This window comes from Zonotrichia leucophrys, chromosome 5, assembly GCF_028769735.1.
Source record: "Zonotrichia leucophrys gambelii isolate GWCS_2022_RI chromosome 5, RI_Zleu_2.0, whole genome shotgun sequence".
Taxonomy (NCBI): Eukaryota; Metazoa; Chordata; class Aves; order Passeriformes; family Passerellidae; genus Zonotrichia; species Zonotrichia leucophrys.
Genome location: NC_088175.1, coordinates 31,699,778 through 31,716,401, shown reverse-complemented (window position 1 = coordinate 31,716,401; position 16,624 = coordinate 31,699,778). Strand labels below are relative to the sequence as shown.

Genomic DNA, 16,624 nt, shown 5'->3' with positions numbered 1-16,624 from the left:
GACACATCAGTGAAAACAGAGAGCACCTTAGATGTGTTCATCTAATGCAATCTAGCAGACACCATTCCAAAAAATGTGTACCCAGAACCCAGTAATTGCAGTTACATGTTACTCACTGCCATTTGTTGGGAAGATAACTGTTGCTTCTCCACTGTATCCTTATTTACCAGATATGAAAAATCAAGGCAGTGTGAATTCTGCTTCTTTCTCAGCACTTACATCCATTCAACAATATAGGTGCCAGTTGTTTTAAGAAAAGAAATTAAAAAAATAAAATCTCCCAGGAACCATCCTTACCTCATTTAGGAACAGATGGGCCTCATAGGACTGCATAAGCCTCTGTCTCCTCTCTTGAGCTTCTGCCTTCAAGGTCTCTACAGAAGTCTCAAGCTCCTTCAGATGCTCTAAAATCTTGCGAGAGGCTGAGTGGCCTCCCCTTACCAGTTTCTGTCCTGTACTGATCACTGCTTTGGTCAAAGCATCTCGGCTGTTTATCTCATTCTCCAGGTTCTGGAAAGAGTAAAGAGCAAAATGATAGGCCAAAAATTCAAGTTATGGAATTTTTATTCCAGAAAATGTAGTCATGCAATTCCTTTATAAATTTGCTTTCTCTTCACAAAGGTGGGTCAGAGGTACAAACTCTGAGTGCATGCTTGGATTGGAGTGGAGGACTTTTCTTGGGGTGAAGCAGTGATCATAGAAATCAAATTTAGCCATGAAGCTTGAACTTTGATGTATATCTACCCGAGAGTATGGAGGGAAAAGGTTCAATTTGCCTGCAAGTTACTATTTATCACTTGCCAATGCTTTTGTAGAAGACGCATCTTTGCATAGCAGCCATTGTAAACACTGTGGGTACACCAGTGCCAGGCAGCCAACAGGACAAGGAGAGAAGAAACCACCTCAAACCAATTCTCAAGGGCTTTACTTGAAATTAATTTTTGAAGACTGGTAGATGTTAAAACTATATGCATCCCTCCATATACTCTCCCCTGGGTAGGCAAGGCCCATGCTGTGGTTTTTCTGCGAGCATACATGCATTTCTGTGAGCATACATGAATTTCTGTGAGCATACATGCTTTCCTTGGCTGACTGTGCCTGAGCACCACTATTTTACCATTTCTCTGTTTAATTTCACAGCTATGAATAAGAAGGTTCAGAGTTAGACTGCAGTGCTCTGTTAATGTAGAAGAGATGCCCTCTATGAGGAGAGGAGTTGCTTTCTCAACTCAAGTGTCAAACTTGGCTGGAAAAAGCTCTGATTCTAATCTTGCCTTTAACTTCCCCCTATTGATTTCAAGATGTTGTTGAAAAGTAACACCATATCTTTTCCAAGCCAAGCAGCTGTTTGAAGGCAAAATATATTTGTGTGTAAATGCTGTTTTGCAAGGCAGCTTCTTTTTTTTTCTTCTTTAGGAAGAAGGTTTTAATACAGTTTACTCACAATCTCTTTTGTGGCAACAAATCAAGGAATGAATTTTGCAAATCTGGCTCAATAGGACAAACAATAGAGGTGGAACTAACAGAATATTCAATTCTTGACTGTTATGTCAATTCTGACATTTGCTTGCTTGTAAACCAACATTAAAAAGAAAATGCACAGGCTGTAGCTAATAATTTTTGAGAATTAAAAGCTTATATTTTAATCCTGTTTCCAGAAGAATAGTAAGTAAAATGTCAGAGAATTTTATTATGCACCGATTTTATGGTATATATCTCCCACTCTCACAGTTAGTTGAAACATTTTGAGACATAGCCAATTAACAAAAAATTAATCATAGCCTAAAGCAGTATCTTCTCTGTTCCTTCAGTTATTTGAAATATTTTTACAGATTAATTCAGCTCAAGCATTCTTTTCTTCTGTGAACTTAATTACTTTCTTACCATGCCAACGAGCTCATAAATTTTAGGAGTAATTGCACACAAAACAACATTTATGTTATTAATCATGATGAAACAAGTTTTTCATTCTTACTATTTCACAATGATAGCACCAGATGCTTGGGCTTTCTCTCTTTCTGACTGTGTCTATCACACACATTGACAATTTATAGGATCTCCTGTCTTTCCCAATCCTAATGCAGCTTGCACAGATCTCTCCAAAAGTCATTTACATGGCACTTAAATGGGATGTCACATGCTACTATTAATATTAAATACCAATAGCTGCTGGCAAATCTTAGCAGGAATATTTTTTCTTCCACCTTGTATTTGCCAAGAGAGAGTACTCCTTATTAAAGAACCATCAGAAGGTATTTATTGGTATTTGAGATGACAGTATTCCAGGCACTGCTTTCTCTGATGGCCCATCTGAACCTTGTGAAATATTTCAGCGGTTGTCTTGAAAGCTACCACTGGAGTGAACGTCAGCTACCAAAATAATTCCCTGTTAACTCCCTCCCTCCCTCCCTTCATCAGAGCTGAAAAAGTTTTTGGGAAAAATATTTTCCTGGGAGCTTATCCTGAGACATCTGAGCAATGAGCTTTCTTGGATCTACTGAGTTTGAAAGCATTTTGTTAGGACCAAAGAACCTATGAAAATATGCACAAGTTTGTAAAATCTATTTTGTATTGAAAGGGCCAGGGTTTGAACTCAGTTCACAGAAACAGCCAAGGTGACCACAGAAGGTCTGTGGTGTGGTACTTGCACCACTGCAATGGTAAGCAGGATGGCATCCTGCATGTTGCCAAGTCATGGACAGATCCTTGAAAAAGAAAAGGATAAAAATGATGCCTGGCATGCTGACTCCTGTTAGCCAAAGCACAGCAGATGAAGTTTGCTAGAGACAAATTGAATTAAGTGTTTTCTATTTAATTCTAAAGACTGATTCTTTATTTGATTCTAAAGACATGACACTACCTGGTGCTTTTCCTGTAGACTCTGAATGGTAACCAGGGATTGGCCATAATCCTTGGAGGAAGCCATGGGGAGCTTCTCACGAACCCAAGCCAACTCCTCATCAACATCTCGGAAGAACTGGTACTGCAGTCTGCTTGCCTCCAGACTTGCTCGCCTCTCCTGCAGAGGGTCACGTAGCCTTTTGTATCTGTGGGTTTTAAAGGTAATCCAGTGAGGGCTTCAGATTGATAAGGAATGGATGCAAAACACTAATTTCAGAATAGTGTAGAGAAGGAAAGAAAAAAGAATATTCAGGGAAGAAAAAAGCTGGCAGAAGACAGGCCAGGCTCTCACGCACCTCTGCACCAGCTCATCCACTTTCTCTTCTAGTTCATCAGCAAGGAAATGTTTCTCCTTCTGGAACTGCTGAGCTGTGACCACAAGCTCTTGCAGCCGGTCCCTATGGGCAGCAATGTCTTCCTCCAGTTCCTCTTGTTTCTTCAGATGACTGTTCAAAACCACCAGATCATTGTCATTGTATGGTGCTTTCAGGTCATTTTCCACACCTTCCAACCATTTCTCCGTGTCCTCTACATTTCGCTGAAAATGAAGACCCTGAGAACAAGCAAGAAGAAAAAATAATTTAAACCTTTAGGACAGATAATGTGATGTGAAAATCTCAGCCACTTGCAGTAAAGATTGCACACACTGCTCAGTGAACTTTTCCCATACACAATGGTGGTGCAAATGAAGAAGAGAATTCAGTCATGGTAAAGACAAGAACAGACGCATTGAACATCAATAGCTTATCTTACTTGTGTTGCACAAATGCAGATCATGGACATAGCATCTTTTAAAAAAAGAACATTTAAAGGCAGAGCTCTGTTTTATAACCACAGATTTTCTGATAGCCCAAGCAAGCATAACTCACAGTCATGAGAATTCATGTGCCTGGAGCTAGAAAAATGAAAAGCAGCTGTAGGTTTCTTTCTCAATGTGCTGGAGAAAAGATGCCCTTGAGAAAGATGCAGAGTTGACACATTTGAGTAAACACATTTTTCTCTCTTTGGAATCTGGATCTAAACCAGCAGCAGAAAGCAGAATGGAGCCCAGAGGATACAAATCCTCTTCCCTCCATAGGGATCTCCAATTTTCCTGCCAATTCTATTCAGTCAGTCCACACTTAGCAGATTCTTTGCAATAATGGTCTTGAGGAATCGGGCTGTATTGTATCAAGTGACACTTGTAGATGAGACATGTAGCAAGGCAGCTGTGCTATCTCTGGAAAAGACACCAAGATCCAGCCACTGGCATCCCTGTTACCACTGGCATTACCTTGTAAGCATCCTGCAGTTTGGTCCATTTATCCTGGCAGCTTGCTAGCAGCTCTTCCCACAGCTCTTCCATTTCTTGTAGTCTGGACTGAATGGCTTCTGGGGCATAGTGCCTTTCATGGAGCATCTTCTCCCCTTCCTATGTCAGAAGCAACAGGCAACATATTCTTCCTTTGCTGAATGCACTAGAATATACCACTTTTGCCTACATCATCAAAGTGTACCAGCACTCTTTTGTAAAGGGCCAGCTGCAACCTTCACCTCCTGACATAATAGATGGAGAGATTGCAAAGACAGAGAAAAATCTAATAAAGACAAAAGGCTTACTAAAATTAGGGCAGAAACTGCACAGCAAGGGAAGCAAGAGGCACAGCAAGTGAAAGGTGCTATACTAGGTCAGTAGGTGTTCTACAAGGACTAGCACAAATACTAGGACTATTCCCAACAAAGAAGGCAGGGCATCATGAAATAATGTGAAAGAGATTGTGCAAACAAGTCTATAAAACCAGATATTTTTCCTGAGGATTGTAGCTCCACCCTTTAACCCCCTCTTGTCGTGTCTGCAAACAGGGGGATTGAAAAAGAAAAGAAAGGAAAGAAAAGAAAGAAAAGAGAAAAGAAAAAGGAAAAAAGAAAAGGAGAGGTGTTTCTAAGATGCAGGTGAATCTGGAGGGGGCAATCTACTTTTAATGTAGTAATCTATTGCAAAATACATCCAGTAAGCACTGTGCTGAAAATAAAATTAATAAACATGTTACAGTCTGTCCTTCCAAACTTATCATCTGATCACAGCTTCTACCAAATATCTGACAAGTCTTGTCAGGCTTCCTTCATATCTCGCCTACTAACGTGTCTCTGCAAAGGAAGCACTTGAAAACTATCCTTTTTGTTGGATACATCTTACACGCCTTGTTAAGGCTGTACATCCAATCAGATAGATTCTCTGCTGGAAATAAACAAGGATACCTCTAAAGTGGCATTCACCCAGAGAGATGTCCCTAAAGTCAGTGGATTGAATCTTTTATTGCAGGTCCCCATCTGTTTCCATTGCATGCACAGTGAACAGGCAGAGCCTGCTCACACTAGATAGTAAGAGAGTGAAGAAAGAGATGGACACAGAAAATTCTTGGTGGACTAAAAGAATAAGCTTCTCAGTATAGTCAGAGTCAACATGGACAATTACCAGTGAGAGGACAGTGACTCCCTCTCCCTTGGTTGAGATCACTGTATTCACACTGTCTGCAGAGTCTTTCATGCCAGTTCCCCACCCTTGCCCAAAACCCCGCTTCTCTCACTGATTTGATGGAGTCCAAGTGATTTCTATTGGCCATGATCTCTGCTTGGAAAGCCTGGTGCCTCTGCAGTTTGGTCTGCAGATTGCTTGGATCCTTCCAGCTATCATCCTGGGCAATGCTGTTCTTCTCGTTAATCCAGGCAGCCACCTGTGAGGAGGGAAGAACAGAAATAAACAAAATCTTCAGTGTTTCTTCAGTTTCTTCAGCTCCAGCCTGCAGGCTGTCCTCTTATATGTATAAAACAGGGAACTGGGAAATGGGGACCAAAATGAGTTGTCCTTCAGAGGTTCTGCTTCCCATAGCTCCTCCTGCCCTTCATGAGGTCACCCTTATATGTTTGTTTATTAGCACTGTTGTCTGGAAAGGGAGCTTCTCCATCAGATAGCCCCCATGCAGTGAGAAAATGCATGGGCACATGTGTGCATGGGGGAGCATAGACAATGATCACCCTATTTCTAACCCATTGCCAGTATCCCACAAAAAAAGAACTAATTTTTTTCTTCTTTTTTTTTTTTTTTTTAAATGATGGCACATTCCCTTCTAATGCATTTATTTTTTCTGCATTTTGCTGTTTTCCAATGTACAGTAGATCTTTCATTTACTACACTAGACTAGAGGAAAGAATCGAAAAATATCCCTTCATCCTTATCCTCATCTTTCCCAATATTATCTCATTCCAGGCTCAGTTCCTTGATTTTCCTCACAGCAAATCTGTCTGGGCATTCAGATCTATGCAGCACAGCGTATTTTAAGAAACCAGAATATTATGAATCCTGTGTAATTTTACCTCAAAAGAATTCTTCAGGAACTTCTGCAGAAGCCTTGATTCCTCTAGCAAATGTCTGCGAGCAGCAGCATTCTCCAGCAGTCTCTGTTTTCTGAGATGAAGACAGATATGTGAGGTAAAAGTCACAGAATGAATTAGATAGATAAGGGTTTTCAAATTTCACCTCTAAAACACACATGATCAAATCCTCCATTCCCTAGGAGGGAAATGTCCATGACATGCAGATTCCCTTGATCCAGCTGTCAGAGAAAATGCCCAGGACGCTGTAGGAAAGATTGCGAGCTGACAGATATCCTACAAGTTCTGTGTACATGGTATCTGCCTCTGGAAATCACCATTATTGCCTTTCAGGATTCAAGAGAACATAAACTCAGCATGTTTCTTTGGTGGAAATCCTGCAAATGTGATGGTGTTTGTCATGGATAAACTAAAGCTACACCATCCTTTAGATTTTTTTCCCCACTTTTGGACCTGCAGCCCTTTATTAGTGTTAATGTAGATGTGAGATATTAATAAATCATATAAAATTAGAAAACATTAACAAATCAGTATGTTCACTTGAATCAAAGGGGACTTCCAGTCTCTTTTCATAATTTTATGTAGCTCTTTTCATCTACCAGAGCAGGGAATACAACTGCTTCTACTTCAGCACTTGTTTAATATTAACAATATGCAAATTGTTAGTAGCAATAAAGTAATTCACACTACAGGGTAAGATCTGATCAGAAAATTTGCAAATGCACTAATGGATAATCTGAGTGGGGCTTAAAGATCAACCCCATTAGAGCAGAGAAAAGCTGTTGTCTAGGAAATGACCTTTCTTGATAGTATTTAATGATAATTAAGTATTTTATGGCTTGGCAGGCCTTCTGTTTGCAGCACTGTTCAGAATGAGCATCACAGCACTGTCCCTAAGGCCAGGCCAAAATTAAAGAGAAACTGCCTTTTTCTGAATCCTGCTCCCCCTCCTCTTAATTGCTTTTTGGAATGAAATACAGCCAATTTGGGAAGACTCCAGTGCAAAGCATGAAGTTGAGCAAATGCAAACCAGCTTACAGTTCTCTTGATTCATTTAAAGATAATGATCACAGGAGGAGGGTCTCATTGCAGAAGAGATTGGTGGCTGACATGGGAAGGATTTGACTTTACCTCCTCAGAACAGCCTGGCATCTGCTGCTGATATTTTCTGAGTCATAGTGCTTGTTCTGTGTTAGCAGCTGAGCAAATGAAGCCATCTCATTGATTTTCTCCATCTGAGCTTCCAGGGCTTTTTCAAACTGTGTGTGTTTCCGCTGCAGGCTCTCCACACTAGACACTGAGTCCTGGATAGAATTCAACAAAGGGAAGCTGCTTTCAGACAGAGTTTTTCCATCCAAAACACTGATAATCCAGAAGATAAATGGCATTTACCCCAGATTTAAAAACTAGTTGTCAAGAAATTTTTTTGTTCCTTGGAATTGATTGGCATTGATCTGACACTTGGGACCTAAATATTGTTCCATGCAAGGTCTGAAGCCATTATTTCAGTGCTGGATGCTTAGCTTCTCGTGCATATTGTTGCGCTGGTTAGAACACATAACGTCTCAGGAATTGAAACATCAGCCCCTAATTTTAAATCAGTCTTAAAACAGATGCCATGTTGAAAGCAAACGTGGGATGCCAAACTGAAATCAGAGTTAAGTGAGCAAATATGTCACAGAAGGAGTTTAAATTTAGAGTCCCAATTTCAGCCCATGGAATTTGGAAGAGCTCAGATCCAGATTTGAATTTGAGGATTGGAGTCTGACATTACATTTAATCTGCAGAGAAACAGTTCTTGTAATGTTTATGAAACCCAAGATTAATGACTCAGAGTTCTCCTTTCAGCACACCTCTGCACTTTAATTATAGAACCAGTGGTGTCAAACTGTTGTTATCCCAGTAAACTCTGCTTCTCCACTATTCTAAAGGAAGCAATAAGCTCACATCAAATGGGTCAGAAAAACCACTAAACTTCTGGGTGCTTACATGAGTCATTGGATGGGAAATTACTCACAGAGCATTTTCTGCACATTGTTAAGCTAAATGTGATTGGATGAGTCCTTCTAAGTCTGTACTGTAATGAAGGGACTGCAAATACACTGAACTCTGAGATGTTTTTGTAGCACCTGCAGAGGCAACTAATTTAGTAGCACTACCTATACAAGGTGTAGGGTGAGCTAAGTGTCAGAATGCAAATCCAGCATCCTGAGCAGCTTTTGCAGCCCATGCATGAGTCTGCAGTTTCAGTTATTGCAGCATTACTGATACCTGTGCTAGGCAATTTAAAGCTACACTGGGTATGCCAGCAGGGACAGCAGTGATGGCTTGCACACTGCTGGCAAATGTATTTGGGTCGGATAGGACAAGCCAGGCTGAATGGGGCATTGAACAACCTCGCTGTTGGGAGGTGTCCCTGCCCATGGCAGGAGGGCTGGAAATGGATGGTCTTTCAGGTCCATTCCAACCCAAACCATGCTAGAGTTCCATGTTTCTGTGAAGTCTCATTTTCCTGCCATACTCAGAGCAGTTGGATTGTTCCATTACTCTTAGAGTCCCATCCTGTGTAAAGTACCAAGGAAAGAAATCTGATCCTAAACCACCAACTGGGCAGAGCAGTAATTTCAGAAGGAGAAAGAGCACAGGAAGATTCAGAGCACATCACTGTAAAGTCCCTTCTCCTCCAGACTGGTTGCAGAGTAAACTGTAATTTCTCAGGGCACATACCCCTAAGTCTTCATTAGCTAGGAAAGCCTCTTTGCTGCTGAGCCAGCTCTCAATCTGTTCCACGTAGCCATAGAATTTCTGTGTAGGAAAAAAAAACCAGCAGTCACAAACATGACAACATGCTGAAATGCTATAAAGCAGAAGCTAACATGACTTCAGCAGAGTATACTGAAAAAACGAAACTTTAATGGTGATTTCAAAAATTAATGTAATACATGAAACAGCATTGAAACTGCCCATACCATAAGATTTAAGTTCCCATATATGTGATGGTTTTAGATGGGATTAGTAGCCCAGCTCTTATTTAAAATACTTGACATTCTTCATTGTAGAATCTCTGTTTGAGCAGAAATTTTTAAAGTGAGATGACTGTTACAGAGAAGTATTTCTGGAAAATTGCAGCCAAAATAGTTATTTTATAAGGAAAAAAAGCCAGGAAAAAATACATTATTCTGTCCATGCTAAATTTTTCTTCAGTTTTTTAAAAATACTTGTCTGGCTCCATGTCTTTTTGGGCAGGTTTTAGAATTTGGAAGAATAGTGATGTTGTGTTATAAGTATGTGTCTTTTTCCAGATGTATGAGAGTTTGACCAAAATTTGCTAAGTTTTACAGTCTTTGAAAAATATATTGGCACATTTTCCACAGAAATTTCTATGATTTGTAGAGGTAAAATTTCTCTAAGTCCTGTCACCACTGAATGTGCTTGGCCCTCAGCATGCCTTCCAGAAACCACTGAAATATAGATGAAACACTGGGTATTATTAGCACATTTTTCATCCTGCCATCTCATAAATTTTCTGCTTTTATCAAGAAAAAACTGTCAGTGGCATGTTTATCCTCTCTTGGATGTCATTTTACTCACCTGTAAATCTTGTGCCTGAAACAATTTAATATATTGCTCTTTCCATGCTTGGATCAGCTCAGACCAGGCTTGCTGCAGTTTGGAGAGGGACTGGCGAATCTCAGGGGTTGCGTAGTGACCAGAATTGCCAAGTTCTCTACCATAGTCACTGAGAGCGTTGAACCTTTCCCCTCGGGCTTCAATCTCCTCCTAAAATACATTACTGAGGTTGATGTCAAGGGTTTATGAAAAGCCAGTTATTCAGAATACAGGCCTTGAGGGGAAGAGCTTGAGCTGTAACTTTCCAGCACTAATATTTGCATGGAAAATAATTCATCTTTGAGCTATGTTACTGGAAGGGCATAGAATTGCCTAAGAGAGAGTAAATGTAAATAATAAATGAGTTTATTGGTCCAGGAACAACTGTTTTCCTACAAATGAAAATTGAGATTACGTTAGAAACAGATTAGAAAATACTAAGATATAAATGAACACAATTTCAAACATCCATAATATCATCTCCCAGTCTTCCTACACAAAAGTGGTGCTTTTAAGAAACAGTGCCTAGAACTTTTCCTCTCCCTACAAAGAAGCTTGCATCAGATTTTTGTGTTAAAGACATTCTTTTATTTCGTTTTGTTTTGTTAAAATGAAACACACTCAACTTTTGCACCTGGTCTGAGGAATGAATTATACCCCTATACTAAATCCTGAAGGTGAAAGCATAAAAAGCAATTATGATCCCTGCAAACTGAATGTGGAATTTCTAATGTAGGCAATTTCAAAATGAAATTATGGACTGAAATAATACCATGGACTGAAATAATGCCATGTATTAACTCATAAACTACCTTAAACACTATGGCATGTACTATTACATTTCTGAAATTAGAACTGCTGCTTTTAGAGATTTTCGGGGTGGTGGTGTTGCCCATTCATAGATAACAGAGTTATAAAATTGTAATTAAAATATTTTTGAAACTCTCATGAGCATCTCGTGTTCAACTCCAGTCTCTCCTAGGGACTTTGGTTTGAGCCACTAACCAAAATGAAAAACTCCTCCTTCTTCCCTTGTCTATAATTTTCGTTTAGTCAGCATAAGAACATAATGCCTGAATTCCTCCTTTTCTCTGTGACTGTCTCCTTAGAGCCATTTGGGCTCCTTGACTAACAGATATTAAAGACTTAGATATTGCCACCATTTAAATTCGGAGCACACTACATCAGCGGCTTGTGATATTTTTAATATAACAAATAATTATTAGCAAAAACATTGTTAAGTGATAGGAGAAAGCATTGTAAAAATGGATGACTCTAAAGAAGGAGGGTATTTCAGGTACTTCACAATAAATTCAGGTTTAGAAAATTAATCAGAATCCACAAACTGTGTTAATAATGGGACCCACAAAGCACTGGTTATCAGCAATTATTCTGTGAACAAGATTTTTAGAAGAACTAAAGTAATTACCAAGAGAATGCAGCACAACAGCTGAAAGATAGCTATGATTCTTGGGAAAAGGTAAAATATTGACTTTTTCCCTAACGTTAATTAAAATTTCAGTCCTTTCAGAAAAGAAACCAAAAATATTAGCAAAATTAGCCACCAAAACGTTCATAAGGTAATTATTACTGGGATATGAAGTGTTTCAGAAGGGAATTTGTAGCACCATTCATTGGTAATTTGCTTTGCTGTGTGAAATAAACCACTGATTTTATTTTCTTCTCATGTAAATTAAGTTCACATGAAAAAATCTAGCTCGAAGCAAGGATTAACTGGCATGAAGTTCTTTAGCAATATGAATAAGGAGATAAGCAGTGTGCATGATGTGAGACTGAACCTGTTTTTCACCATCAGGCTTGGACAGCAGTAGAGGTGAGAGCTCATGGGGCTTCTGAGCCTTTTTGCAAAGACACAAGCTGCCAAACAGCCCATGGAACAGCTTTGTCAGTATGTAGGTGATTTTTACCCCCAGCCTGGTACTGAAAACAGCTTTTTTACCCTGTTATTGACAGAGGCACGCTGTGCACACAGAAAGATTCCCAGCATGGGAAACTGGAGCCACGGAAGACACTTGCCTTTCTCTCCTGATGATCCTCTATCATGCTTTCGGCTTCGCTGGCGCTCTTAGGCAGCCCCCCTGCTTCCATTAAAGCTCTGGTGTTCTGCGCCCAGTCGAGCATCTCCTTCATCTCCAGGTTAAATTTCTGCAGCTGGTACGAGGCTGCCAGCTTCTCCTTCCTGCCACACAAGGTGCAGTTCAGCGTCATCTGAGAGGGAATTATCTAGTTGCCTCTCCCTCCCCATTTGCAGAGAAAAGTATCTTAACAGAAGCCAAATGAAATTAATTCAAGTTTTCCCTTACAGTTCCTAAGAGTTCCTCACGTTAACCAAAACCACAGGAGATGCACACTGCCTTGGAGACAACATATTTTCAAATATTTTTACATCAGTCCATTAGCACAAGAAACGTAAAAAAGGCTTCATATCTGTTGCTTACATCAATGACTACAGATCAGGTTTAAGCCTTTCTTGTTTTGGAAAGATTTGAGGAAAAAAAATCTTCAAGTACCCTCCAAAAATAAGTCTTTCACAAAGGCTTTATGATAGAATTAATTTGATAATCTGGAGGCATTTTAGTAACATTATTTAACGGGATAAACCACAAAAACATTGTATTATTTTCCCCAAAGTCACATCAGTGGAACTTCTTGTGTATCAAGTCACACTTTTTCCAACCCAAGTGTCTTAGCTGCCTATGTAAAATTTGTAAAAAATCCTTAAAAAACTTTAGAGACCTCTGACAAGTATGGTTTAGGCCCCAGGGAGCAGCTTTGCTCCTGCTGAGATATATTCAAACAACTGTAAGTCTTCACCTTTGTTTGGCTTGTCCCTGGAGTTGGAGCCAGTTGTTTTTCATCTCCTGTTGCTTCATAGTCAGTTTGTCATTTATGGATGGATTCCTTGTGGAGAGGCGGAAAGATTCCAGTTCCAGTGGCTGGGAAGAGATTTATAGTGGAGTAAATTTATGCCATAAACTTATATTCATTCCTGAGTTTGCCTTTCAGGAAAAATAGTTCATTTTTAGACCCCAGCTCTCAAAGGCAGGTAATTAAATTACAGTAACAAAATATACAAAGGGATATATAATATACAAAAAATAATACATATGCATTTGTGAGCAAACATCTATGTGCAGGCATTGCTTTGCATGCACAAAAGTTAATTTACAATTTAGAAAACAGTTTTTTAGAATATGGACAAACAGATTGGAAAATGAAGTGCATTCTAACTTCTATTAGCAGTCTGATGGATGCTCATCAACTCAGGTTTAACGTTGAAAACTTTGTTGCAAAATTCTATCAAGTTGATTAAAATTAAAAATTTTAATTCTGCAGAACAAAAAAATAAAACAGGCTGGTTTTAATCCTTAAAAATGAACAGTTATTGTACTATTGTAAAGAAAAAGTTTTTCATGTTTTCTATATGAAAGGGCCAACAGTGAAAAAACGTGAGAGGTTTTCATTGAATTTCTACTACTGCTCAACAGGATTTATTTCTTTTTAGTAAAAATATATAAATATAAAGAAGCTTAGACCCATATTTAATGCTCAATTTAATTTAGTCCTAGATGATGCAAACTGACCAGTTTTTACAAAAGCCAGACTGGATCAAGCAGGCAGTTATAACCTAGAATTTCTGTGTTGGATGTCTGTGTCAGGAAACTACATGCAGTATGGGTTTTGCATTCTGTTCTTAACAGAAATAGACTTGTGATTTTGGTTCAGCTGAGTACAGGAACTGGGGGGAAAGATGGAGTCCATGCTTTCCAAAATGTGTAGGACAGTCTGATCTGGCTTGTAGGTGAGGGCCAGAGACCCAGACTTTGAAAAGGGACCTTTCTTCTTAGATTTTTTGCATCAGGAAGAATAATATTTGATAAGATAAAGTAGGATTAAGCAGCACAGTATTTTCATGAGAAGAAATTTATGCTGCACTTGCATTGCTGAAAATTCCTGCAAATCAATCTGAAGAGTAACAATGATTTTTGCACCATTGTTTCAAGAAGAAAAGGTGAAATTTTTTCACTATCCTTTGTACTTCCCTACTTCTTACCTCCATTTTGGACTTAATAACACTTATTTCTCTCTCCATTTCTTCATGTCTTCGAATCAGGTTTTCCACACTTTCCACATCTTTTCCATAATCCAGTGCTTGTATCAATGCACTCTGGAAAGGGCAGTGGGATATGAAGATGGTGAAGGTAACACCAAACAAAAGAATCTGTATTTTATTTCAAAAAGCCTCCTCCTTCATCTCTTTGCATTGCCATCTAAATGTTCTTATCGTCTTTTAAAATATCAATAGAGCACATTATCTGCTCTCTTTACAGAGATGAAACAAGAATCCACATCTCTTTTGAACATTGAATCCTTCTTAAGGTCCCTCTGGCCATTCACATGTAAAACAAGGACAGGCATGCCTCCTTGAATTTCTCAATAGTTCTTTTCTAATTTTTGGGGTTTTTTTTCCATATATCAAAGCAGAAAAATATTTCACAATAAATTGTTGCACAGAAATTCAGGTGTGTTATGAAAATATAAAAATATCCTTAGGATCCTAAGAAATTAAATTCCATGAAATGAATAAATAAATTTTAAAAGTTATAAAAATATCAATCAAAAAGTCTTGTAACCTTAAGTAGTACAATGCCTACTGACTTATAATTAAATAAATATAATCACTTACATTGTTGAAATAATTGGGTTTTATATAGCCTTTTTTTCTGTTAATTTCAAAATTATAATTCGGGTTCAGCATTTTTACCTCCATTTTATGAATGAATAAGATTGACAGAACATTTTTCCATTTCACTTAATCAAAATTGGAAAACATACCTTCTCAGTGATTCTTTCTGTGATGTCATCTATTTCTCTGATTAAGGCATGAATCTCTAGGGCTCCCTCTAACTTCTTCCTGTATGCATTCAGGTTACCATGAAAACTGTTCCACCTTTAATTGGAAATAATATTTTAGAGATGTAGTTCAGAGGTAAGGATTTCCACAACTGAGCTTTGTGATGCTCCTATTTAAACAAAACCACAGGTTTTCTCAACTACCTCATGCATTGATCTCCCAATTCTCCATAAAAGGGGACTCATCACAGGGATAAAGCATTAGCCTGAGAAGAATATCTGGTTGCATTTTTTCCATGTCTTTAGGATGGCATGGAGGTTAAAAGCTAAAAAAGTACTGATCCAGTTTCCGTAAACTTACAATAATCTCCCAATCAATACCTTCATGCTTTTGTTTCCTAGATAGGAGGCTGTGGAACAGGAAAAGCACAAGGCAATTCACCAGGACAACGGTGTGAATAGATGGAAGCGTCTAAGCTTCATGAATCCTGTGTGCCAAGTGATGTGAAACACAGTATTTGACTCCAAGGTTAGAAACACGACTTTGGCACTCCTGGATTAAAAATCCTTCTAAGTGACTCGCTCTGGGAGTCTCGAAAGACAACTCCAGTGTCTGATATTTGGTAGCTGTGATATTAAAGATGAAAACAAATGTTCCAATTCCTCCATTTATCTCAGCTGAAGACACCTAATTTTCCCTTCTTTTTTTTTGCTTTACAAGGAACATTTGAAAGCATACTCACTTCTCATTGAGCTGCTTTCGGCGCTCATAGATTGTCTTTGTTTCTTCCTTGTTCTGTCTCTCCAGTTTCATGGCCAGGGTATTGATAGTCCTGATGTGAGCATCATCCACTGTTGACTCCTGTAAAGTGAGAAGGGGAACAAAGGTACATGTGAGAAATTTCTTGTGACCCAGTTTTCCACTGAGATGTGAAAATCAACACAAGCAGCAACAAGAAAGGGCTTTACCCCAGTAATATTTCAGACACATGGAGTTTGCTCTACTACAACTGCTGGTGTTACCATGTGCCTGATGATTAGACAGTAAAGGCAAGAAAGAACATTAATGGCTCTAGATGCAGCAATGATCTTGGTCTAGGTGAGGGCCCTCGGACCCTCAGACCCTCATTTCTAAGGCAGATATTCCAGCAGGGGTTCATTTGGTGAAGAAACACAGCTGCAGTTGCTGGCTGCACAGGTGGCTGCTGTGGAAGAGCTGATGTGTGGCAGATTGCTCCTCTCTCAGACAGGCAGTGACTCATGGGCTCCTGGCTCTACTGGCTGTTTCACCTAGGTGAGCTCCTGTCCCAGAGTGCCTTCTGCACTGTAGACAACAGGCTCAACATCCATACAGCCTTGAGAATCCCAGACAACCTATGCCACTCTGTTTTCTTCTAAGTCGAAGTCTTCTAGGACACTTGCTTCCCATGCACATACCATAGAATGGATAATATTTGCATGTATTATTCTAGAGTATGGTGGGATAATTTTTATTTTGGAGTACTACAGATGGCCAATACTGAACACTGCTCCAAGATTCAAAAACATTCCCTATTTTTCTGGGACAAATAAATCACAAGTTTAGCAGGGAGACAATCACTAGTGTAAAGAAGCACAGCTGCAAGATGCCAGCACACTGTTAATGCAAGCATTCACTGCAATGTTTATTTTGTTTATGCTGCATCCATACCAACATACATGCTTCCACATGTGCTTTCCTATTATGTACAGCCATAAAGTAAACTAGAGAAACCAGCAGTCAGATATTATTCAGAAACCTTGCAGCCTCCTGTCCTGGGAAATAATAGCAGCACAATTAATAGAAAATTTGGCAGCCATCAACGCAGGAGGATTACTTCCTACCCTG

At 39.1% G+C, this 16,624-nt stretch overlaps 1 protein-coding gene across 1 annotated transcript in view; it reads right to left on the bottom strand.

Moving 5' to 3' along the window:
* SPTBN5 (spectrin beta, non-erythrocytic 5) overlaps window positions 1–16,624 on the bottom strand; it is a 90,178-nt gene that overhangs the window by 14,203 nt on the left and 59,351 nt on the right. The window contains exons 39-52 of the mRNA XM_064714316.1: window positions 15,501–15,619; window positions 14,740–14,854; window positions 13,958–14,071; window positions 12,718–12,839; window positions 11,920–12,082; window positions 9,865–10,053; window positions 9,001–9,078; window positions 7,405–7,577; window positions 6,256–6,346; window positions 5,469–5,615; window positions 4,175–4,312; window positions 3,198–3,454; window positions 2,861–3,047; window positions 298–510 (exon numbers count right to left, since the gene is read on the bottom strand). Coding sequence (XP_064570386.1) covers window positions 298–510; window positions 2,861–3,047; window positions 3,198–3,454; window positions 4,175–4,312; window positions 5,469–5,615; window positions 6,256–6,346; window positions 7,405–7,577; window positions 9,001–9,078; window positions 9,865–10,053; window positions 11,920–12,082; window positions 12,718–12,839; window positions 13,958–14,071; window positions 14,740–14,854; window positions 15,501–15,619 — 2,106 coding nt within the window. The remainder of the gene's footprint in view (window positions 1–297; window positions 511–2,860; window positions 3,048–3,197; window positions 3,455–4,174; window positions 4,313–5,468; window positions 5,616–6,255; window positions 6,347–7,404; window positions 7,578–9,000; window positions 9,079–9,864; window positions 10,054–11,919; window positions 12,083–12,717; window positions 12,840–13,957; window positions 14,072–14,739; window positions 14,855–15,500; window positions 15,620–16,624) is intronic.